Source organism: Podarcis tiliguerta (genome assembly GCF_965153285.1).
Source record: "Podarcis tiliguerta genome assembly, chromosome: 3".
NCBI lineage: Eukaryota > Metazoa > Chordata > Lepidosauria > Squamata > Lacertidae > Podarcis > Podarcis tiliguerta.
The window spans coordinates 58416311-58442432 of NC_139536.1; the positions used below are offsets into that span (position 1 = coordinate 58416311).

Sequence of the window (26122 nt, forward strand, 5' to 3'; positions counted from 1 at the left end):
CGCAGCTTGATCCTAGCCATGTTTTCTCCAAAAGCATATTCAGGAGTGAAGCCGAGATGTCCCTCGGGGTCCCTTCCAATTCTATGGTTCTATGATGTCCCTGTAGTTTAAAGCTAAGACGGGGAGCGACTCCGGAGTAATTTTCAGCACCAAGAGACGGACAGCTCTATTTCCTTGGCCGCCCCCGGACATTTGAACCTTCAGGCTAAAAAGCGCCGCCTTCCGCCTGGCGCTCTCTGTCACCCCGGCACTCTTGTGTCTGCCAGTTTGGGGTTTCAAGGAACATTCCTACAGAGCTTTGCAGCCCAGTCCTATGCAGACTGACTCAGAAGTCAATTCCAAGGCAGTATGCATAGGATCGGAGCCTGGAAGCGCCATGCTGTCCACGTCTGCTGAGTTCACTAGGGCTTACTCCCAGGAAAGTGAGCCTAGAAGGGCTGTAGCCTTAGACGTGCCGTTACGCCTGAACTCATAAACTCGACCAGGCAAGTCCAGCAGCTTGGATAACCTTTTGGGGCCGCAGCCTCTTGTGGTTACTTCCCCCGCCCCTGTCGCGGGGACAGTGGCGTAGCGTGGGTTGTCAGCACCCGGGGCAAAGCAAGTAATTTGCGCCCCCTAACCCGTGGATTTTAGCACTCGGGCAGAGAGCTGCGAGTGCGAGCGCCCCCCCCCCCAGATGTTGCGCCCGGTGCGGCCGGCCCCCCCTGCACCCCCCACGCTACGCCACTGCGCGGGGAAAGCCTCTGTCTTTAACTTGGGTGCTACGCAAAGGAGGAGAGCCGCCCCCTCCATTCAGCGCCAAGAGACCAAGTTGGTGGCTTTTCTCTAACTGTTTGCTCCTCCTTGCGGAGGCGGACCCTCGCGCGTATAAAGGGCTGGTGTTGCGCGGAAAGCAGGGAAAATAGAACCCGGCTTCTGCCCAGCAGGAGCTGTCCAACCTCAGCTGCTCCACGCTCTGGAGAGACGAGCAGAGCCGTCCAGGCTTTCCTAGAAAGAGGAGCCGCCAGCATCGCCCAGCAGAATCGCGGACTCTTTTCACCTGCTTCACCTCGCAGAAGACCCAACAGACTGGATACCGATTTCTTGACTCAGATCCTACCTAAACAGCACTTACTTGAACAGAAAGCCTTTGGGACTCCGGGGGGACTTCCTTCTGCAGAAGCATCCCAGGAAAGCTTGCCCCGACGGTCGTCTGGGTTGTCCAAAACCTGGGCACTCCTTTGGAAGAAGAGACAGGTTTGCCTTTGAGCGCATCATCCTGTGCCTGTCCGTCTGGGGGTGCGGGAAGGCGCAAAAGTCTGGGCACCCGGAGAGAGCCCCGATCCTTCGACGGGCGAGGCTATGTCGTTCAGCTGGACGGGGCTGGGCAGCAGCGCGTCCGCCTGGGGCAACCTGACGGCGGAGGGCAACGGCAGCGGCGAGGCGGACCCGGCTGTGGACCAGGAGTCAGAGCGGCTGCCCTCGTCGCAGCAAGCCCGGGCGCTCTTCATCATCCGCTGCGTGGTGCCCTCGCTGTACCTGCTGATCATGGCGGTGGGCTTGCTGGGCAACGCCACCCTGCTGAAGATCTTCGTGGGCAGGAGCGCTGTGCGCAGCGTGCCCAACATCTTCATCTCCAGCTTGGCCGCCGGCGACCTGCTGCTGCTGCTCACCTGCGTGCCCGTCGACGCCTCGCGCTTCTTCCTCGAGGACTGGCTCTTCGGCGAGGTGGGCTGCAAGCTGCTGCCGGCCATTCAGCTCACCTCGGTGGGCGTCTCCGTCTTCACGCTCACTGCCCTCAGCGCCGACAGGTAAGACGAGGCGAGGGGCAGGCGGGAGAGGAGACACCTGGGAAGAGAGGGAGAGGGAGAGAAGAGAGACAGAAAGAACTGTAGAGTTGGAAGGGACCACGAAAGACACCGAGTCCAACTCCCTGCAATGCTGGAATTTATTTTGGCAGAACCGTACAGAGAGACACAGAGAGGAAGAAAGTCACTGCCAGCCACAAAAGACTGAAGGGGAGGAAAGGAAGAGAGAGATTCTTTCACATTTAACCCACACCTAGGCTACTCCTGCAGAGGGCTGGACTAGAAGATCCTTTGGGTCCTTTCCAACTCCACAATTCTATGAATCTCCGTTTGTCCTGGTCGGCGTATCCTGTCTTTCATAGTTCCACGAGAGCCAGTCCAATGGGTGAATAATTTTCCTGTCTCTGGTAAAGGAAAACGCTTTCTTAGGCGAATTTCTGGCCCTTGTTAAAGGCACGTATGCTCTGCTGAGATGGCCATCGGAGCAGGACTTCAAACTTAGTCTGTTGGCTCAGATGTAAGGTTACCCACCAAGAAGGGCTGGATTAGAGTTCTGCCTCCCTAAAGGCTCAGTGCACTGGGTCATGTCTTGACTGCAAGGGGAAGGGGTCCCATCACATGTGTAGGAGGTGAACTTGGCCCTGTGCAGCAGGTGGGCTCTCCAGAATTCCCATCCATCACTGGTCCCACTGCCTGAGGCTGATGGGCATTCAAAACCCTCAGCATCAGAAATGCACCCTGCTGGCTGTCCATGGTCTGCAGTGTCCTTCTCTGGACCACTAATCAAATACAGACGATGGGAATGAACCGCTGCTCCTGTGTGGCTGTGATTATGTTGTAGCAATCCATTCTTAATTTTTTCTTTGGAGATGAAGCATCTCTTAACACACACACACACACACACACACACACACACACAAACGTCTCCATATCACACATAAATAATGTGTGGAAATTGCTGAGACAAAGGATGGGGCTTGCTCACTCACCTGGCATTAAAGAGGGCTTATTTTATTTCATTCTTCATTTATATACTACCTTTCCCTCCAAGAATATTAAGGTGGTGTATATGGTTCTTCCTTCCCCCTTTTCTCCTTACAACAACCCTGCAAGGCAGGTTAGGCTTAGAGATAGTGACTAGCTTGAGGTCACCCAGTGAGCTTCATGGCTGAGTGGGGATTCAAATCCTGATCTTCCAGGTCGTAGTCCAACACCCTAAACATTGCACCACACTGACTCTTGACAACTGCATGGAGAAACACGGCTATCAGTCACAATATCTAAATGGAGCTTCCCTAGTTAGAGGAAGTGCACTTTTGAATCCCAGGTGTTACAGGGGAGAAACAGGAGCCTTTGTGCCCTGCTTGTGAGCATCCCAGAGGTATCTGACTGGATGCAGGTGTAAACAGACTGCAGGACACAAATAACTTAGGAAGGATCTTACCCTTCTTTCAAATCTGGAGTGCTGCGTTCAGTTATGGGTGCCACCTTTTAAGAAGGACATTGACAAATTGGAGTGTGTCCAAAGGACTGTGAGAGGTCCAGAATCAAGTCCTTTGAGGAACACTTTAAAGAGCTGGGAATGTTTATCCTGAAGGGAAGCTGTCTTCAAATATTTTGAAGGCTGTCATGCATGAGACGGAACAGATTTATCCCCTGTCATTCAAAAGGGCAGAACTGAAATCCATCATTAGAAATCACAGGGAATAAGATATAGGCTCAGCACCGAGGAGAAATGTCCTAATGGTACAAACTGTTTGGCAGGGGAACAGGCTTACCTGCACTGGAAGCATTTAACCTGTCAGGGATGCTGCAGGTGCATCTTGCTCTGTCAATCCATCACTGAATATTGGGCTAGCTGACCCCCAGGCTCCCTCCCAATGCTATGAAATATTTGGCTCTTCAATGTACTGGGAATGGAATCTTCCACTCTTGATCTGAACTAAACACAGTGTGAGCCAAAATTAATGACCAGAAATGAATTCTGTGTGATACTCAAAGGACTGAGATATAAACCATCCTTCCCCATTTATATAAAAAGCGAACCAGGTTGTTAATAATCATTAGTGTTCAGGACTTTATGCAACTGCCTAAATGCAAAGAAGAATCTCACTCCCTATGAGGTTGGCAAAATTAATAATATACATAGACTCAAGGGAGAGTGGCGAAGAGCAGCAATGACCAAGCAAGCATTTTGCTACATGTACATCAAGTAGGGTTCATCAACAATGCTGGCACCAACTTGCTTTCTTATTGAAGCCGAACAACTGTAGCTTAGGTAGCAAAAGAGGTTGCAGCATATATTTGAAGACACTGTGGGGCTACTTCCTTTGAAAGAAAAAAGTATTTTCCAAAGCAGCAAACCATAGAACTGAACTTTGAAAGGCAAAATAAAATATCATGCACAATATATACCATGCACACTACATTGTGAGTTAGTGGTTTTCCTTCAAAAAAGAGCGAGAGGTCATTTATAAATTGCCATTATCACAGAAACCAAGTGTTACTATACCAAAATGACTCCTGCGTTGTAGGAGGCCAAATGCCCTGCACACCCATCTTTACAAAAGCTATGAATGGAAACCAAGAAGAGTCAAATTTTCTTGTTCCCCTGGATGCTCTATTTTTGACAGCCACATGCTCTCTTCTGGGTAAGTGAAGGATCACCATATTCATAGTATATGGCAACATGGAAAAAGGAACCAGTCCTTTTATTTTGGGGAAGCTGTCTCCCGCCCTTGGTTTTCTGTCAACCTTAAACTGATCCTAAGGGTAAGCTGAGCTGGCAGTTTTCAAGAGGATGGAGATGCAGCCTTCAATTCCTTTATCATAGTCATTTATAAAGACATTTAACAGCAACAGGTCCAGGACAGAAATGTGCTGCACTCTACTTGTCAGGTTTTTTTCCAGGATGATGAGGAACTATACACAAGCACTCTTTGGGTTTGGTCAGCCAGCCAGCTACAAATCCACCTAACGATTGCCTTATCCAGTCCACATTTTACCAGCTTCTCTGCAATAATATCATGGGGGACTTTGTCAAAAGCCTAACTGAAATCAAGATACCCTATGTTCACAGCATTCCCCTGATCCACTCTTAAAAAAAAAAGAAAGAAATGAGATTCATCTGACATGACTTGTTTTTGAGAAACCCATGCTAAGTCATAGTGATCACAGCATCCTTTTCTAAGTGCTCACAGACCTCAAGGATCTTTCCTGGTATTGATGTCAAGCTGATGATACCTAAAACTTCTGGATCAGAGTTTCACAACTGGGGGCCATATGGCTCCCTGCCCCCCCTGATATTTCAAGGGGGGCACAGGTGAAAAATGCATAAATGGGGGCCACAGCATGAGGCTAGGGGGTCACAGAGGGAAGTGAGAAGTGAAGAGGGGAAATCATACATATATATATTTAAATCCTGATTGGCTGGCTATCTGCTTGGCCAATCACAAGTGAGTAAGGGAGCGGCCCACCACGGCCTCCTTTTTGCCACGTGGGTTTTCTTGAAGCAGTCCTGGTTTGTTTCTGGCAGGAGAAGGCAATTGTTGAGGCTCCCATTTTGACCAATGTGACCCAGAACCCCCAGGTCAAGCAAGTGCGGTGGTGGAGTGGCAATCGGTAGGGCTGGGTGAGCGGGAGCTGCTTGTTGCTGCCACCAGTGCTGGGCCCGGTGGGCCTGACTCTGCAAGGCGCAGGGTGCAATCCACCCCAGCATCTAGTGGATCAGGGCCTTTGGATGTTGCTGAGGGGTGCAGGGCCCATTGGCAGCATCAGCCCAGCTCTGCAGGGTGCAGGGTGATATCCACCCCAGCGCCTAGCCAAGCGGGGTCGTCTGGTGCTGCTGACTTGGATCTTGTAAATAACTAAGTGTCTACTCAGAAGAATGTTGCACTGAGTTCAGTGGGTCTTACTCCCAGGTAAGGGTGCGGAGGGCTATAGTATTTTATCTAGGCAGCCAGGACTCCTCTAGATGACAAGATCTTTTTGCACCAGGGCAGTGAGGACCACTTGCTTTTTAAAATTCTCCCATATATACAGAACTCCCTTTTAGACTGTATCTGTCTAGACATTTTAGACTGTAGTCTGTCTAGACTGTATCTGTGCGCCTTTTAGACTGTATCTGTAGATTTCCCCCTCTGGGTCAAATAACTGAGGTGAAATAAGCGTTGTTTACTTTATGATACATGAAAGATGGATTTTACTCAGGAAGTTCTGGACTCTCCTTCCCAGGAGGTTTCTAAGCAGCCTACCTTTCTACCAGTGGGGGGCATGGACATAGCCAGGATTTTTGTTAGGGTGGCAGGCTTTTGTTAGGGGGGGGGGCAGAACCTCAGATTTGTATTGATCTGTATTTATTTTTTTTTTCTTATTTGGGGGACATGTGCCCTCCTGCCCCCTCTTGGCTATGCCCATGGGGGGCCATAAGAAGGAGACAAGGTCGGAAGGGGGGAAAGATTGGGAAACACTGCTCTGGATGGCCTCTCAAAAGTTTTGTGTATTATCCTTATCACAGTTCTTCTTACTAAGATTTCTTACCTGGTCTTCACTCTAAGGATCCAATGTAGTTCAGAACAAAAAAATAATATGAAGATATGGAACTGTGGTGCCCTTAACATCATTGGTGTTGAAATGGAACAGTAGTTCCCCACTACTACTTTCTGGGCTTTTACCTCCAGAAAGGACTGAAGCCTCCACAACACACTGCACCTCCTAGTTGTAGTACTGCCAGGCAGCCCAGAAGGCTCTTATGGTTGATGATCCTGCAAGATGCCAAGCGGTCCAGCTTCTCTGTATACAGCATAAAGCAGGAAGTGGTCCTCCCAGAGGTATTTTGTTGCTGTGCAATACCCAGCAAGGCTGAAGGACGTAAGATGAATCATAGAATCATAGAATCATAGAATCATAGAGTTGGAAGAGACCACAAGGGCCATCGAGTCCAACCCCCTGCCAAGCAGGAAACACCATCAGAGCACTCCTGACATATGGTTGTCAAGCCTCTGCTTAAAGACCTCCAAAGAAGGAGACTCCACCACACTCCTTGGCAGCAAATTCCACTGTCGAGCAGCTCTTACTGTCAGGAAGTTCTTCCTAATGTTTAGGTGGAATCTTCTTTCTTGTAGTTTGCATCCATTGCTCCGTGTCCGCTTCTCTGGAGCAGCAGAAAACAACCTTTCTCCCTCCTCTATGTGACATCCTTTTATATATTTGAACATGGCTATCATATCCCCCCTTAACCTCCTCTTCTCCAGGCTAAACATGCCCAGCTCCCTTAGCCGTTCCTCATAAGGCATCGTTTCCAGGCCTTTGACCATTTTGGTTGCCCTCCTCTGGACACGTTCCAGTTTGTCAGTGTCCTTCTTGAACTGTGGTGCCCAGAACTGGACACAGTACTCCAGGTGAGGTCTGACCAGAGCAGAATACAGTGGCACTATAACTTCCCTTGATCTAGATGCTATACTCCTATTGATGCAGCCCATCATTGCATTGGCTTTTTTAGCTGCCGCGTCACACTGTTGGCTCATGTTAATCCTGCTGGATCAAGCCAATAGCACACCTAGTCCACCTTCTTCTCATACTGGCCAGCTTTATGCCTATATAAGTACACAAGCACAACCTGATTAAAGAGCACTCTCCCCTCTCCCTGCTCCCAGAAACTGCTTTTCATATTTAACTAGCCATCTGCCATGGATGCTTTAGCTGAGTTTCCAGCATTGCAGGGGGTTGGACTAGATGACCCTTGGGATTCCTTCCAACTCTACAGTTCTTTGATTCTATGAACTGTCACATGGGGAGTAGAATAAAGTCAGGGGTATTTTTTTATTTCCATACTAGGCCCAGTTTCTCCTTTCTCCTTAGTTCACAGAGCTCAATACAGTATCTCATACTTTCCTTTCTTGGACACTTTTTTTTTTTTTTTTGTAAAATGGAGAACCAATGTCAATCCAAACAAGGTTTTAACAGGTGGCAAGTTTCTAGGATTTTGTCTAACTCTACAGAATCATTTTGTCAATAGGAGTTTGAAATTGTCAGTCAGCTGGACAGGCATTTTTGCTGAGTGGCATTCACATGATGTTCCAAACAAAATGAGATCCAAAATACATTTTGTTTTGTTTTGTTAACTTTCACTTATAGGTAAAGGTAAAGGTACCCCTGCCCGTACGGGCCAGTCGTGTCCGACTCTAGGGTTGTGCGCCCATCTCACTTAAGAGGCCGGGGGCCAGCGCTGTCCGCAGACACTTCCGGGTCACGTGGCCAGCGTGACGAAGCTGCTCTGGCGAGCCAGCACCAGCGCAGCACATGGAAACACTGTTTACCTTCCCGCTATAAAGCGGTACCTATTTATCTACTTGCACTTAGGAGTGCTTTCGAACTGCTAGGTGGGCAGGAGCTGGGACCGAAAGACGGGAGCTCACCCCGCCGCAGGGATTTGAACCGCCGACCATACGATCGGCAAGTCCTAGGCGCTGAGGTTTTACCCACAGCGCCACCCGCGTCCCAACTTTCACTTATATATAGACCTAATTATTCTTTACATGTTCCTTTCCCACTTCCTTATTAATTAATTAGTCCTGGACATTTTCTGTGTTGCAAGCCTTTTGGGAAAACATTCTTACACTCTTGTTTCCATGCTATTTAGAATTCATAGCCATGACTCATCAAAAATGTGCCTCCATCTGAATGCCAATTTCATTGAGAAATGGAAAGGCACGAAGTTCCACACAAAAAATGAATACTGATTGAACCTAACCACTTCTCTAGCCATTTCACATGAACCCTTTCATATTATCTATGAACATATAAATCGTTTATTTGTGCTGGTAGTAGGGTTGCATTCCTTCCCTGCAATTTCCCTGTTCTTCAAAAGTGTCCTGTCGGAAAATGTATTTGCTTGTAAAAATGGGTATACTTAGAAATTAACCTCCAGAGTTTATAGAACTACTCTAAGTAAAGTATCCTGAAAACTGACCATCCATTCTCCAATCCGGATGTCATTAGTAAGGGATTTGTTTAATGGAGCCACACACTTACCTATCAAAACTCCCCCATATAACTAAAACGGCAACACTCACAAACAAGAGGGAGGTCTATCAGCAGGCTTGGGGGAATCCTGAGGTCTGCAGAAGTACAAACACACACACACACAAACACAAAAAAACATGTTTGGGAAAAGTTGGAGGAAGCCCCTAAACAGTTCACTAAGGACTGAGCATGCTCAGTGGGCATGGAATGTTCACTGACTGCTATTGGTAGGATAGAAACATTGGGTGGGGGAGGGACTTGAATGGAACCTCTTGCATGGCCGGCTGGAATCTCAAATGCAATTCTGTTGCAGTTTCCACTTGTTAAGATACTCGACATACTAAACATATTATGTGGCATTATCTCTTTCACTGTGAATGAGTATTGCACTTTCTGAGTGAGCAGAAAGAAGAAAAGGGAATGAAAAGGAGACAGCAAGCATCTTTCAATAAAGATAGGTAATAGTTCATCTCCACTGAAGAACAGAGTTATTTTGCACATTTCATTTATTCTGGCACTCTATGTATCCAGGCTACGGCTCTGAAATCTCCCCACCAATTTGCTTTGGCAAGCCTGTTTACTATCGCAGCCCTAGCCGTCAGCATTCTGCAATATCACAGGGAGACTTTATCTCATTCCTCCTTTTAAATTCTTGTACCTGCCACAGCCCCTTTCAACGCCCAGAGAGGAAACATGTCGCATGGTCCCATGGCATCAATCATATTACAAGGTTGGAAAACCAGCATTTCCACCATGACTGGCCTCACCTTTCAGCTATTTGTGCTTGCAAGCAACTGATATGCGGAGCTGACCTTCTTTGCTAGTAATTATGTCTCTAGGAGATAGGCATTGATCTTGCTTATCTGAGCATGTCTGCTTCAAGACGCTTGATTCGTCTCTATGCAATTGGAAGAGCCCGTGTACACAGCCAACTATATCAAACTTTTTAATGGCATTCGGAGAAGCAGCCACACTGGGGAACACTGATATGCCGAAACATTTTCACTTCCTGGTCTGCAATGTACCGTGTCTGCTTCAGGGCACTGTAAGGAACTTGTTTAGCTTCCCAGCTTTGAAGTAGCCATGCCAGTCATGCGAAGGAACAGTAACATATTGTGGCTGCTATGCAGGGGGTGCTTCCAGGGGCTGTGTGGGGTGGCTGATGAGCCCTTCGTCTTTTGCCACTCACCCTGCAGATTACACTGTCATCTCCAGAACACAGCAGACCTTTTCTGTGACCTGCTTGCAACAGTGTAAAGAAAACTGCCTGACTGGGCTTCCTACAGCAAGCACAGGCTTTTCTGTAAGGGCTTCATTTCAGTTTTCAGTCTGTGTGTGGGGAATCCTTTCTTTGGTGACAAGATTCTCTGCAGGACTGAAAGGCTCATGGTTATGTCGTTTATATTTTTAGCTGGTGCAGGAGCCCCTACAAGTTAAAGACACCCTCCCCTTTCCCACAGACTTGACCCAGCTTGCTACACCCCCCAACTATTTGGGCGGGGCAGAAAGCATACATTCCAGGGCTAAAACTGAATAACTACCTGTTTCATTTGGCCTTTAGATATAATGAATAGGGCTGTGCACAGACCCCTGATGCACCCTGTGGCCCCCATCTGTGGCCCCTGGATCAGGCCATTTTGCCTTTCACCGCACTGGGAGCCACCCATCCCAGATCTGTCCCTGAAGCAATTAGGGGGCAAGGCTAATGGATTTTAAAGGGTTTTTATAAATGCTATTTTAGTATACAATTAAAATAGGATATGGAAAAGGTCTGGAGGGGTTACACCAGCATTCTGAGGGATCTGATACTCTATAGAGAGGGTGGGAAGGAGAGGTCTGGCAGGAAAGGCACCCCCCCCCCCATTTCTGCACAAAGATGCAGCCATCCAGTAGGCTTCTCTTTCTTCTGGTTTCTCTGTATTCTTTTCGTTTATGCCTGCTTCTCCTCCCTGCTTGATGCCCTGCCACATGACAGCCCTGGATGGCTATGGGCTTGTTGGTTTGTAGTGAGGGAGGGAGAGAAATAAGGAAGAATGGGACTGAACAAAGCCGGCAACCATGGACCCTTGAATTCCACTCCAAGCCCTGAAAGAGCATGCACATTTTATGAGGAGCAAAACACTGCCTCAACCAGCCTTGAACATGGCACAGTTCCCTCCAAATAAGCCCAGTTTGTCTCAAGTTTAGGGCCTTGGCTGAATTAGGGCTGAACACAGCCCTAATAACTGAAGACGTAAGAGTAATAACTGAAGACATAAGAACATCTTTTATGGCTACTCCCCCCCCCATATGTACAGACTCTGCAGTGCTCAAACATTCACCACAGATCAAACAGTCCAGTCCCTTTGTGTAATAAAATGGCATTTGTGCCTGTGGCATGCATATTGTCGCCTTGCCTTAGAACCAGCACGTTAGCCAGAAATTTAAGTCTCCCCTGCTATTCCTAAGTGGTGCTCTTGGATAAGCAGGAGCATTTTGTACATCCCTCAGTATTTAGGATGATTATTTGCATTTGATAGTTTCCTCTCTAGCCTGTAATATACTCCAAGGAAGGGTTTCAGCACCAAACAAGTTAACCCCCATGGTCTTCTGTTCATGAACATTAAATAGTAACACTGCTAACATAAGCTTTGGTCTGTAAGCTGCACATGCATACAACTCTTGACAGAGTTCTTATTTGCCCTTGTATGGCACCAGAGCATCTCTCTTGTGAGCATGTGAGATTTTGGAGCCTGCATTTTTTCCTCTCTCCCACAACGCTCTGCAAAGGGCTGTCTAGATTTACATGGGGATTTAGACTTACTAAGGGGATTTCCTAATCTAATCAACATGCTTATCGGTTAGCACAATGGTTAATAAAAGGAACAAATCTCCAGCTCCAAATTCCTGGATATCATTAGTCATATCTGTTACCGCTGGGAAAGTGTTTAAAAGTGTATTTGTGTTTGTTTAAAAGCAAATAAAAAATGTGAGGAAGAAAAAGAAAAGAAAGCTTGAAGGCACTTGCTGCTCGAGGGCTGAAGACAAATAGTTTTCATTACACTTGCCAGACTGGGGTAGAAATAATTGCAGAGGGCGGGGGAGCTTGTCTCTGTTATGTGAAGCTGAAATGCATGTCCTTAGGGACCAATTTACGGATCAACTGGGGTTAGTCCTCCATGTAATGAATTTTCATGAAGGGTTGCGATGGCATTATTTCAACATCCTGAAGTGAGTCAAATGCCAACTGTACTATTGGCGTTAGCTGTGCTAAAGGGAAACTAGTTCTAATGTTTGTATTTAATTTAAAAAGGATTAATTTATAAAATAAAATGGATAAGCAGGAGATCAGGGCTAGTTGAACGTTGTGTTCCATGATGTCGACATCTTCTCCCCCACTCCCAAATGTGGGAAGGCTGTCAGAAGATACTCAGTGGTGAAGAGGTGGCACTCTGCACATGTTCATAGTTTCCAGGGGAAGGGTTGTAGCTCAGTGGTAGAGCCCCTGCTTTGCAGGCAGAAGGTCCCTCGTTCAGTCCTTGGCCTCTCCAGGTTCTACTGGGAGAGATCCCCACCTGAGAGCTGCTGCCAGTTAGTGCAGACAATGCTGAACTGGTGGACCAATGGTCTGAGCTTCCTTTGTCCTCCTATATTATTACTTCACAAAGGCATAGACCTTGGTAATTTTGGTAGCATGGCACCCTGTCTGAGGCTGAAATTTGGAACCACCAAATGAGTTTTCTTAATGATGGATCTTCTCAAACTTGTGCCCCTTTCACTTGGCGCCCTGTGCGGGGGAACCACCCGCATCCCCCTTATATCCAGTCAATTAGACCCTTCTATACATTGCTAAATGTGATGACTACATGTCTTTTCTGTAGCCAGTCACTTGTTCATTTGTTGCATTCTTCCCTGGTTCTTTCTCTGCTTCCAATTCTGCCCGCTTCCTGCAATACAGAAGCAGATGGGGAATGTCTCGTCAGGTCTCTTGAATGGACATACGAGGCTCCTATTTGTTAACTGCAGGAAGCCATCTCCTTTCAATAAAAGCTGCATTCTTTGAAAAAGAATTGACTCTAATTTTCCCTCATACGCTTTTAGGTACAAAGCAATTGTCAATCCAATGGATATTCAGGCACCCAACGCAGTCCTGTGGACCTGTATCAAAGCTATTGCCATCTGGATAATATCCATTCTGCTAGCAGTTCCTGAAGCAGTATTCTCTGAAGTAGCAAACATCAACGACGCGGATAACGTCAGTTTCACAGAATGCATACGGTATCCCTTGAAGGATGATTTGCACCCAAGGATCCATTCAGTGATGATACTTTTGGTATACCTCCTTATCCCGCTCACCATCATTAGTGTTTACTATTACCATATTGCAAGGACTTTAATTAAGAGTGCACATAATCTGCCTGGAGAAAACAGTGCACAATCTAAAAGACAGGTAAGTGGCCCATATGTCAGCTAGAACCTCTTATGGTCATGCAAGCCAGGCCACTTATTATTTCAAAGTACTAAGTGGTTACTAAGGCATTCCTACTTATATTGTTGCTCATATATTACCCCTGAGAGCCAAGTCCCTCTCCACCACCAACTTGGCTTGAGAAATACTGTACCACATTGACTGTCTGCTGAATGGCAATGAAAGAAGGATAAAAATATTTGCTCAAGGCAGAATTCTTGCTGGACTTTGTAATTTAGACTAGTCTGAACCTGTAGTGGATTTTCACGGGTTCCCGCAGATTCCATTGCAGGATTTGCCTGGGTATAACATGATCCCCCTAGTGCCTAGGCCCTGCACAGCAATGAAATAATATTCTGTGTCAACATCAAGAGGCCTCTGCAAAGGTCTAGCACGGCTCCTAGATGTCAGGGACCCCCTGGATTCCAGTTATATTCTGGTTTGGAGCACATTACTGATTGTGTTTCAGATTTCTCTGCTGTACTTTTCCCTACTCCAGCTAATAAGAGACACAATAGTTGTTGCTTTTTACAAGTCTGAATTACATGTTTAATGAGAGGAGTAGATATTGGTTTAGTAATGGTGATTGGTTTCATGGAAATGAAAATGAAAACAGATGGAGTAGGCAATTTATACAGCCCTAAGGGAAGCATTGGAAATAGATCACAAACCAGTGGACTGTAGATAATTTGCACACAGCTATTATAGGCTACTGCTTTGAGCACTCTTCATTAGAAGTAAAGTCCACCCAAATCAATGTGTCTTGTACCAAGAGGAACTGCTGTGGAATAATGTATTTGGACAAATACAATTTGCATGAAATTTTTATAAAATTCTCATATTTGTGAACAAATATAAGACTATATTTATTAGTAGAATGTGCTGCACTATTTCACAATAAAAAAATTGCAGGACTTCACTTTTTTGGACCTATTTAGGCCAATGGAGAACTATCCTGTAAATGGCAAGAAACCCTCAGAAAAGGGTTATTTCTTTACCTTTGTCCCTCTACTGAGTTCTCATCAGTCTATAAACAATTGTTGGATGGTCCAGTGCTGCATACACAGCGATTCTTGTCTAATTATGCCTCCGTGCGTGTCCTCTAATGCAGACTTCTTCATTTTTGGGTTCCAAGATGTTGGACTCTCAACTTGCATCATCCATGACCATTCTTGGGGGTGATGGGAGTTGTGGTTCAACAACATCTGGGGACCCAAGGTTGAAAATGTCTGCTCTAACAGAAGTTTGGCAGAAGGTGTGCTTTGACCTTTTTGGGATGGGTGGAAGAACTGCATCAAAGGATGCCCCATGCTCCCTTTTAACAGGTAGTTGGTGAAATTAAAGATACAGTCCTTGAACGCCTTGGTACTCGTCTGTTTTGGCTCCCAAACGCCGCAAACCTGGAACTAAGTGTTCCAGTTTGAGAACATTTTTTTGGAAGCCGAACATCTGACATGGCTTCTGTGGCTTCCAATTGAGTGCCGGAAGCTCCTGCAGCCAATCAGAAGCCACGCCTTGGTTTTCAAACTTTCTGGAAGTCAAAAGGACTTCCGGAATGGATTCCGTTCAAGAACCAAGGTATGACTGTACAGTAGGATGATACAAAGTAGAATATGCAGCTTAATGTATCTGTACCTGAAAACATCTTAGAATTTATTAATGCAAATGGGTTTCATTGGCTTCTGATGCTACTCACTTTACTCTGAATGCATTGTGAAAGCTCATGTGGAGCATAACATTGTACTGTGACTGATTATTTCTTCTCATTTCATCTTTTTAGATGGAAACACGAAAGCGCCTGGCCAAAATTGTGCTGGTCTTCGTTGGGCTTTTTGCAGTATGCTGGTTGCCTACCCATGTCCTATACATGTACCGGTCCTTTAACTACATGAAGATCGACCCATCACTTGGCCATATGGTTGTTACGCTGGTAGCCCGAGTGCTCAGCTTCTGCAATTCTTGCGTAAACCCATTTGCCCTCTACTTCCTCAGCGAGAGCTTCAGGCGCCATTTCAACAGTCAGCTTTGCTGTCGCATGATGCCTCGTCCACAGAGATCTGCCAGCTACCTGCACAGTTCCTCGGCCATTCGAATGACTTCAATGGAGAATGCCAGGAACACTGTTACCATGACAACACTACTGAATGGACACAGCCCCAAACAAGATATAGCATTGTGATTTAACCAGTGCAATGAATGAGCTTGGAATGAGCTGGATTTAAGCTATATATTTTTGTTGCCAATTAAAATTCCTTAAAACAGAAAATTGATGAGCGGTCCCTGATACAGGGATGATTGTTTTAAAATTTATATTCATGTTGGTTTTGTAGGAATTAGGAATACTATTCCTCACTTAAAAAGGTATTTGGTTGGTTGGAATTGCTGAACATAAAATAAGAAAAATGCACACTATAAAAAGAAACATGCATGATAGGTTGTTTTTTAAGAAATGAAAAAGTACTGATTTACTTAAATGATAACTTGAAGGTGGGGACGCTTTGGAAACCCTGGCTGGGTTTAATATCTTCTCACAAAAGATTATCCTTTCAATCCAGAAAATAAGATATGTATACTCTGTTAATGTGCATGTATATCAATTTGTGGCTTCGCATAGCTATGCTTCTCCAGTCACCATTGAACGTAATACACATATCTAATGAGGATGGGAAAATACATCCTGATTCAGGTCACAAGACATGTAGAACAAAGCAGGATTAGAGATGAATCAGTGCCTATATATGCAAACGGAACAGCTACATATTATGCACGGTTAGGTTAGGTAGCACTGATAAATTAGGAACATGCCCTAGGATTATTGGCTCTTGATTCTGCCTATGGGGCACAGTGTTAACCGGCTGCCAACTGTCATCATCAAGGCTAATTCTTCTCACCCACTGCACATACTAAGATTTTAGGTGTATCCAACAGGCATTGCAGTGGACAACAGGTGAAGCAGTTTGATCATTTTGCCAGAAGGCTGGATTGCCTGACGGCTACAATGAGTTGTGCAACACCTCAGCTTACAAAAAATCCACACCACTCATTATTTCACTTTGCTTCATTTCTCTGGCTTGCCAGCTCCTTGTCCTTCCAACCTCATCTGATACCATCACACGTTTTATTTGTTTTACTGCATTATGTTTTGCACCAGAGAGCAGTGAACATCTGTGGTCATTTAACAATGAACGAATGAATAAATGGATGGTTATAAATAATTCATTGAGAACAACGCTGTTAAGTGTACCTAACTCTGACAGACAGGCTCCTCTGTTGCGACGCAGGTCATTTCATACGTGCGTCATTTTTCAGAAAGTCTGCGGCTCTTTTTAAGGCCTTAAAACTTTAAATGCCTCTTCCTCTGTGTTCCATTTTAAGCAATGTCAAATCCCTTCTTGGTGTTCCTCCCCATCTCTTAGATGAATAGTACCATATGCTGTTGGTCAGAAAGGATTGTGGCATGTAACCATTCTTAGCGTGCTGAAACTATCAGGCAACCCCAGAACACTAGAAAGTCTCTTCTTCTCAAAGACACTTGGTGGACTCAGCACACCGATTGAAATTAGAGCTCTTCTCACCACAGGATCCCATCTATAGCAATGTTTTGCAATATCTCCAGTGGACAAAATTGCACAATGTCCCGGCCAAAAGCAGCTTTTGTGCTAAGGCAATTTATCTCACCTCTCAGCCCTAAATCCACCCATCTCACTTTTTAGGGCTTGCCAAGTCCTCTGAATCTGCCCCACTACCTTTGTCTCTTCATTATCTTTGTCAAATTCCTCTGCATTTATGCCACCTCTTCTGGTAGCCTCTATCTCACTAGCAACTCCATTGATCTCGACTCCTTTTCCTCTAACCTCCACTCAGCACAAGGGGCTGGAGTCAGTAGGGGGATACAGTGTTGAGGTGGGACTGCTGGAGGGGTATGGCATCAATGGAGGGATGGGGCCAGTGGAGGAGCATAGCATCAGTGTGGGCCTAGCAACACCCCAGTTCATTTTCTCCTCACAAAGCCCCTTTATGTGTATAAAACACACAGAGGATTTCAGTTGTAAACAGCAGCATTTTTGAGGTCAATTACACACATGTCATTTCAGAGTTGGGATGTTGCCAAACATTTCTGGCCAGAGTGTTTCTTGGTCAAAGCAGCATCTTTAATAGGAAAGAATGGCCAGCTTTAATGATTGACATTTATTACTTCTTTCATTTTCTGTGGCCTGATCAGCATGAGCAAAGTTCTTCCCATGGATGGATAGAGCATGAGCTAAAGGGGTGCAAAGTATGATGAGGGTAGAAGAGACTGAAAAGGTGTGACCCTCAGATCTTGGCAGTAGACAAAAACACAACAGCAACCAACATTGTCACAGCTGTGCGCTTAAAGCTCCTTGTGGACAGGAAATGAGCACATCTTGACTGCATTGAACTGCAAACATCTTTTCCCAAGTTCAATGTGAGCAAAATAAATGGGTTTTCCATGCTGCGTGACATCTGTGAATTGCCCTGAAGTTCTATGGAAAGTTTTTAATTGTTGTGTTGGTATAAAATGGTGTCTTGTCTTTCCCCATCACTGTAGCTTGTGGTTCAGTAAAGTTTGTCAATGTTCAGATTTATTTGTGAGCTGACTCTATGTACTAATAATAATAAATTAAGCATGGACGGACTGTTTTCTATTAGCAAGTTTGCTACAAAACACACACACACACACACACACTTAATAATCCCCAATCTGGAAAGATTTAGTTGCGCTTAAGGCTGAAATCCTATGCACTGTCTTGAACAAAGTGGGACTTACTTCTGAGTAAATGAGTAAACATGCATAGGGTTGAGCTGCATGGCCCACTGAAGACAATGTGATAAACCTGCTGCAGCTAGAGATGCTGGATGCTTGGGTCCAGTTATAAGTTTCCAGGTCTCCTCTCAGAGGAGAAATGATCATAATGGAGCCCCTCAGACCATGCAAACTCCTTTCCCTTATCCAACAATGGCAGCAACAGCAATGTTCATGGAAAGAGGCAGGGAGAGCTGATCTCTTTTTGCTTAGCCTCTAATGCACCAATGCAGGAGGTGGGGCAATGCTGGATCTAGACACATCAAAGAAACGTTTCAGTTAAATGCGTTGTAAACTAGGGTTGCCATATTTCAAAAATCAGGACACCCCGAAAGTTGTTATTTTAGGAAGCCCTATCTAAACTTTGTAGGAGGTTGGCAAAAACAGAACTCCACAGCGCCATCTGTGTCACAGTGTGTGGCGTTCATATGGAGCTCCCAGTTGTCTCATGGACTTTTGACCCATACACCACTAATCCACTGCCACCAACCAGGTCCTCCCCGGTAAAATCACTTAGTCTCAGTCAGGTTCTCAAGGTAACAAAGAAGAGTGTAGTTTACTGGAGACACAAACTAACTTTAACTGCATTCCAAACGTTGTTACTCTTTACCTTCTTAGTCTTACTTTATCCTGTCTCTATCTCTTCTATCTCCCCTCACACAAGAAGCCACTGCACTAACTGTCTCTCTATTTCCAACTGCCTGCCAACCGCTTTTCCAACTGCCTTTCCCAACCAACCAACCCACTAAAACCAACCAACTACCCACCATCAACTAACTCAAACCTCGGGCTAAGCCCTTTTATAAACAGGTAGGCTCCGCCTCCGGCTTCCCTATTGGTCTACATTTTTAACCCTTTCTCTCCCTGCTGTACAGACAGTTTCTAAATGAACGGGCAAATGACACACAGTGTTATAGTGCATAAACCATGTATATAAAGAACTTTTCCCTGGCCAATGTAGCTGAGTCCACAGATTTTGGGAGCTTGCCTCAAATGATTAAAATCTAGTCCTAACAACAATTAAAATCTGCACACCTTCAGACATCACTAGTACTAGTGCTAGGGCTGGCCCAATGCATTTTGCTGCCTGAAACATCACCTCCTGTTCCATGTGCAGAAGCTGACCAGACTGGCTGCTGAACCTGCCAATTGGTCAGTGTGTGGGGTTCACCTAATGGGGTTCACCGTCAGTGGAAGCCCTGAGCAAGGACTTCTGCTTGTGCAACGAGGCTTCCCTTTTCTCCCCCAAAATTGAGTGCCCCAAAATTGGCTGAAGGGGAGTGTCAGCAGAATCCTCAGAGCAGCACATGGAATAAAGAGACGGGAGGGGGAATCAATCTGTATCGTATAGTTGGAAAAGGTTCATAAATGGACGACCAAGGGAATGGAGCTTTCTTCCGCTATGAAGAAAGGTTGCAGAATTCAGGACTTTTTAGTTCAGAGGAAAGGCAAGTAAGAGGCGAGAAGACAGAAGTTTATAAAATTATGCATGGCATGGAGTAAGTGACTAGAGAAAAGTTTCCCCCTTTCATAACACTAGGACTCGTGGACATCCAACGAAGCAGAGTGTTGGAAGATCCAGGGCAGATAAAAGAAAGGACTTCACCACACAGCACAGAGTCAAAGGATGGTACCTGTTCCTTCAAGCAGCAGTGATGGCCACCAGCCTGGGAGGCAGCAAATCCTATCAGCTCTGAATGATAGGATTCTCAGGGTCACAATTCATTTATTAGCCATTTGACAATACAGTAGTTATCTACTTTTTCTCCATATACTATATTTCTGTAAGAAAAATGGTCGTCATGCTGTAATATCAACTTGATGCATGGTGACAGAACAGCAGGCAAGCGAGCAAGTAAGGGAGGTGATAAGTGAGTCCAGGCAAGCTGCTGAGGAAGGAGTGGCATTGAAAGGAGAGCAGCAGGAACTTCACAGAGTGGTTTTCCATTAAATGGTGCTGGAGTGGCGTTTAAAGGAAGGTGGGAAGCAATTTGGCCAAGTGCTCTATGAAGTGATGCTTAAGGAGGGTGGGAGAACATACACAGGGGAATCATAGCTATATTATAACATTACACTATATACAAAGTCAGAACAGTTTCTTTCAAGCTCCTTTGGATGCTCGCTGTTCAATTTCATCAAAATTAGCTTGAGTGTTTGATACAAATTGCAATAGCTGTAAATATTTGCACATATGCTCCATGAAACTTGCAAACCTTGGAATGCCTTGCTAACTTTGCGAAATAGGTCTGGCAGATATGTTCAAAGGTGAAGCATGAAAATAAGCTCAAATTATTGTGGGAAGGTTTACTTTAGCAGAGTAAAACAATCCCCTTTATAAGCTTATGCAGGGATTAGCTTGTTGCTGACTCGTCTGAGTTCTACTAATAAAGATGCTGTCAGATGCCTTCTTGGTTAAAAAGCCTTTTGAATCCCTCTTAAAGAATACACACACAAATCTGATTCATGTTACTATAAAACTGTTTTACTCTCAGATTCATTCAGGTTTACAGAACTGTACCTGAAGGCAGGCTTAGGTTACATAACAAGCAAATAAACTTGTTGGTCCTGAGGCGACTGCAACTGAGCAGTTATCTTTCAAAACTACCAGCAACCGACAAACTGGTTGTCACAGCAACCGGTTAGAACATGGAGGCCGTTAGTCCTCTGTTGGAATGTTGCACTTGACTGCACCTTTACATCCCACAATTCTTTCATTTTCTGCAGAAGATTTTCAGCCTATCATCTAGTATCTCCTTTTTCCATTTCATCGCAGTATGGCTGAGGGTTTCAACAACGTAAGCATAACTTCTGCTAATAGCTGCATTAGCTTTGGTTTGAGCCTCCCATCTTGTGTCTGATACGTGTTTAGGAACTTTTGACTCAAGAGACAAGAATTTTTTTAGCACTGCCCAACTATCTATAAAAGCTGAGGAAAATCAATAAAGCTCATTTATTGTGTGTGTGTGTGTGGGGGGGGATCACTGCATCCAGGCACGAGTCAACTGTCGTACATTCAACTAGATTTAGCGAATGTCCAGCCATGGAATAAACTTTGCTAACTTGTTCCTTTCCAGAATGTTTTTGTTGACTGCTGCCATACTTTCCAGCCATATTTGCTCTATTGCCATATGGTTTTCCTCTACATTTACTGACATCTGTTTCAAGGTCACTGAAGCAGCTCAGTCATGCTTTCACCAGTGTGATCTTTCAGTTAAAAAAAACACCTCAGAAACTATTCAACTGGTAATCCATCACTAGGAGAAATATATCTAACAATGATAGTCAGTTGATCAACACAGGAAACATCAGGAGTTGAATCGACTGATAAACTAAAATAACTTGCCTGTTTGATGTTGCTCAGTATTGCTTCTCAAATTGTATCAGCCATCAACTAGATAATGTCTTCACATATGGTTTTGGATAAGTTGACTAAAACCTTTACTTCCACACTGATTTTTGTGAGCACACAGGAAGCGACCAAATGTTTCATCATTTCCCTTGGAGAGAGAAGCTTGGCATCTTAACACTACAATTGCATGGGTCAACCTTTAGACTGCTTGACATATTCAACTGTGTCATTACCCTCTTATATCTTGCATAAACCTAGATCTGGAAACTTCAGATAGAGACATTCCACTTCTCTGGGAATCACTTTATTGAAATGCTAAGCACAATTATTTCAGGTGTTTAAGACTAACAACAACTTCCAAAGTTTTGTAATTGAAGGAATGGGTACCACTTCATTTGCTATTCCTCTGTGTTAATTTTGAGAGCAGCATAGAATTTATTAGCAAATATATTAAAATAATACAGCACAGATTACAATCTGGAAAAAGAGGGGAACTAATTTTTCTGAGACCTTTTGTCTGTGATTTTTGTCTGATCACTAACTTTGCTACTATGTGGAGGATTATATGTATTTATGATTAAATCAATAGCTCTAAAATTGAAAAGTGCTCAACAACTGAGAATAGCAGTGTAAATCACAGCAGAGGCTATTTCATTTCATGGTGAAAAACAGCAAAAATCTATGTCAAAGTTTAATACAGAATAGATCATGATATATTTATGTGGAATGAAAAGCAAAGAAATCATTTGAAATATTTGTCTTATTGGGAGTATAATTAGGAAAGAAAATTGGATCACTGGAAGATCTTTAGAAAAGGTAAGTGCAAAATGCATTTTTAAAAAATGAACAAATGAATGAGTCTGAGATAAAGGGCAGAATTTAGGATTTATCATTAGCTTAGATTTGGAGCAGAATCCTATTCTTTCCTAATACCACCATAGGAAAGGACACTGTAAGATTCAGGAAAATTGAGATCAAGTGATCTAAGCATGATCTGTTAGCATTAGCATGAGTCAGTATGTTGTCCTGAGGCAGCTAATTGGAAGCTGTGTTGCATCAAGACCAGACAATTATAATTATGCAGCCATGCCAGCCTATTAACATAGCTACTTAGAACCAAGTTTTAAAAATGTGCAGGGAAAGAGGCAAATAATTCATTATCCTCAGATGGAGATGACAACTTGTGCTTACAAAAAGCATGGATCGGAAGTAAAAGCATACCATATCCATTGCTTAGTTCTACAGAGCCCCCGTTTTTACCATTCACTTACTGGCTATGAGATAGGAGTGCAACTAGCCCAGAAATCAAGCACAGAACAACGCAGGGCAGACATAAGCTGCAGCAAAGCATTACAGCTCATTCCCCATGACTTTGGACTCCCATGCCTGAGGAGCAATAATTATTCAAGAGCAGAGGAAGAAAGCCGTGACTGGAAACAAATGAAAGAGCACAAAGTGCTTGGCAGAAGCAGAATGCTTGCAAAAACAATAACATCTGACCAAGGACAACAGAGCACCACAGAATATTTGAAGTGAGCCATACCCACCAATGGAGTACATGAAATTCAGAGTGGTGGGGGAGGGGACTGTGAGCTTTCTCCTTTAGAAATTAAGTCAACAGGATGAAAACAAGCAGTGCAAGACAGAAACGGGCATGTTAAGTGCCCTGATATGAAATAGCTCAGCCAGTAGAGCATGAGACTCTTACTCTCAGGACTGTGGGTTCGTCCCCACATTGCAGGGGCTTGGACTAGATGACCCTTCTGGTCCCTTCCAACTCTACAATCCTATGATTCTATGAAAGTGAGGACTACAATATCATAATCATAGCATATTAAGCTAGCCAATATATTCAACAATCCCCATTTATATATCACTTACTATTCACAGATCTTGGATTTACATTGAAAATTCAAAAACCTTATCAACATATACAGACATATAATAAGCACAATTCCAGATGATTTGCCTTAAGAAAAATCAAAACACATAAACACACAACAACCCCAACAACTATATTAAGAAGCATCATGTCTGAATGAGGCATATACTTCTTTCAAAGCAGCTTTATACATCCATTTTCGACTAACATGCAAAGCTTTTGAATCCATAGGTGCCCTGTTCTGTTCAATGGCATTAATAGATAATGTTTTGTAAAAATGAAGAATTTTCTCTTACACAAAATACAATGTGAAGTTCCTCTGTGTGCAAGACCACAAATCACATGGTGTATCTTATCATAACCTGTCCTACAATATTATGGTGATGATGTACTTGTGAAGATCAACTGTGTTTGGACAAGGCAAGCAGATAAATAGATACCGCTGTGGTGGGAAGGTAAGTGGCATTTCTGTGTGCTCTGGTTTCCGTCATGGTGTTCCGTTGCACCAGAAGGGGTTTAGTCCTGCTGGCCACAAGACCCAGAAAACTGTCTGTGGACAAATGCCAGCTCCCTCAGCCTGCAGTGAGATGAGCACCACACCCCATAATTGCCTTTGACTGGATTTAACCGTCCAGGGGTCCTTTACATTTACCTTTACCTAGATGCCATCACTCCCATGGTGCTGTTCATCTCAGTAATGAAATATATTGGGTCTGATAACAACATTCTATCTGTATGGGTTTGCAAATAAGTGCTGCCAGGATAGAAGCACATAGAACTCCCATGTACTATGATTCTATACTCTCTCTTGAAATACCTTATTTTTATTTCTATGTCTGTGGCCGTACATTTCCTCTTGACATGTCATCTCACCTTGTTCTATTTTCTTATTATCTATTTCCTCTGATTAGATAAACGGAAGATATTTCTCTCTCCCCCCCCCCCCAAGTCATTTAGGCTGCACTTCTGTTGGCCTTGAGAAGATGTCCTAGGAGCCATAAGACAGAGGTTGACTTTCAGAGAATGTGAACTGACCTCATGGGCCCCCTCCCTATCACTGCAGGGACCTTTTCAGGGACCCTTGCCCTCCTGATGTCAAAGCTTCAGTGGTGTCAGAGGCAAAAAGGAACTGAGCAGGCCAGGGATGGGTCAGGGGAAGAATCAATAGCCTTCCCATGCTCCAGTGACAAAGCTTAGTGTGTGCAACCCCCACTCTCTCTGCTTGTGTGTCAGTCCCACAAGGGAACAGAACACCCAAATGGGCTCATGAAAGTCTAAGACAACAGTAGACAGACTGGACCATCACAGTCACCTTTTCCACAGTGTGAGCAATGGAAAACAATGGAACACAGTGGGGGAAAAAGAAGAAATAACCAAATGATTACAGAATCTGTTGTGCTTCCCCTTATTCTTTCAGTTGTGAACAAGAGGGATGAAAGATTAAGGGTAATGTTTCTGTCACAATGTACAGCTGCAGATGTTGCTGGTAAATACAGAATGCCTTGGCTTAATTTTCCTTTGGCTTTTGTTCATTTGTGTCTCAACCTTAGTATCATTTTTCAATACAATGCTCAATTATATTTGCCCAAAGAACAGCTTTATGGATTTTTTCCATTGTCTTCACATGAAAAGCCACAATCGTTTGTGACATCAAGACAATAACTCAGCAAGAAACCAAAATACTACAATGGTTTGTTAGCTACCAGTGAGCGGGAGGGAGGGAGGGAGGGGAATTTCTCGTTTAACAACAGAGAGCAATAATCTTTTACTGAATTTTGATAAACATAACAACATAAAGGAAGAAAGTAGAAGGCTGGTATGCTGCTCCACATATGATGGGATGTAGAACACTGTGATGTGGCACGTACACAAGTATGTTTCTGTATGCAAGAAATGTTGAGTGCAACATGGGGCGTACACAGGGCTCAGATGAAATGATGGAATTCTGATCAAAGCTTTCCCACTCCGTGAAAAGTGAATTTTGGGGCACTATACACAGGGAGAAAAGCATTAACCCATTCAGGGTGAGGACAAAGTTTCATGCTCTCACTCTGAAGTGCCTATGTGGTATCATTCAGAGGAGACCCATTGAAATTAATGGACCCAAGTTAGTCATGTCCATAAACTTCAGAGATGGAATGATGGAATACTCTGAGTAGCATTGGATACAACTTTATGTAGCTGGACAGATTTGAATAGGTAGCATCATGATATCACATTCGTTCTATGATTCTTGACAGGTTGAGAATAAACAGCGAAGGAGAAGAAACCCTGAAAAATGGTATCAAAGCAGCAGCAGAGAAGGGAAAACCCTGGTTGCAACTCAGAAAAGGCTTTTGAGGCACATTTTGTATTCCTGAAAATGTTATTTCCATGCCAATAATATTCACAAGTTAAAACACAGCATAGGGTGGGCAAATAAATTCAGGGTTTTGTATGTGCAGGAGAGACTCTTCATGCATACTTTTTGTTGTGATGTGGAATATAAGGAGGCTTGATGAATTCATTTTTTTTCCTTATTCTGGTGTGAACCAACCACCCAGACTAATATGTGGATCATCACATAAGTTACCTTTTCAGCTTTTGCACCTCTCCAAATTCTGCAATGTTATCAGCTCAAAAACACACCGAGTACATTTTAAAATGTATATTTTAAGATTGAAAAAATATATAGAAATGTGTATTTTGTGAAAACATAAATGTTCATGCAGACTCCCCCCCCCCAAAAAAAAAATGCAGATTAAGGTGGGAACAGCACATGACAGAATGATGATGAATGAACACATGTGGAAGTGGCTAGAGAAAGACA

General features: G+C 44.2%; 1 protein-coding gene and 1 long non-coding RNA gene across 2 annotated transcripts; both read left to right on the forward strand.

Moving 5' to 3' along the window:
* The first annotated feature begins 913 nt into the window (after positions 1 to 913).
* On the forward strand, positions 914 to 17915 carry NMBR (neuromedin B receptor). The gene is made up of 3 exons (XM_083435096.1): positions 914 to 1790; positions 12891 to 13239; positions 15038 to 17915. Exons 1-3 carry the CDS (start codon positions 1342 to 1344, stop codon positions 15434 to 15436), a joined length of 1197 nt encoding a protein of 398 aa, XP_083291222.1. The 5' UTR covers positions 914 to 1341; the 3' UTR covers positions 15437 to 17915.
* A 2731-nt stretch (positions 17916 to 20646) lies between these two features.
* Positions 20647 to 25759, forward strand: LOC310675064. Its single transcript, XR_014509911.1, has 2 exons — positions 20647 to 20877; positions 25554 to 25759. It is a non-coding gene; the product is annotated as an uncharacterized lncRNA (long non-coding RNA).
* Positions 25760 to 26122: the final 363 nt, after the last annotated feature.

What these genes read in the sequence shown, in the direction of transcription:
- NMBR (XM_083435096.1), top strand. Translation starts at nt 1,342, where the DNA reads ATGTCGTTCAGCTGGACGGGGCTGGGCAGCAGCGCGTCCGCCTGGGGC. An exon ending in ACTGCCCTCAGCGCCGACAG is followed by an intron (nt 1,791 to 12,890) that starts GTAAGACGAGGC and finishes ATACGCTTTTAG; the next exon opens with GTACAAAGCAATTGTCAATC. An exon ending in GTGCACAATCTAAAAGACAG is followed by an intron (nt 13,240 to 15,037) that starts GTAAGTGGCCCA and finishes TCATCTTTTTAG; the next exon opens with ATGGAAACACGAAAGCGCCT.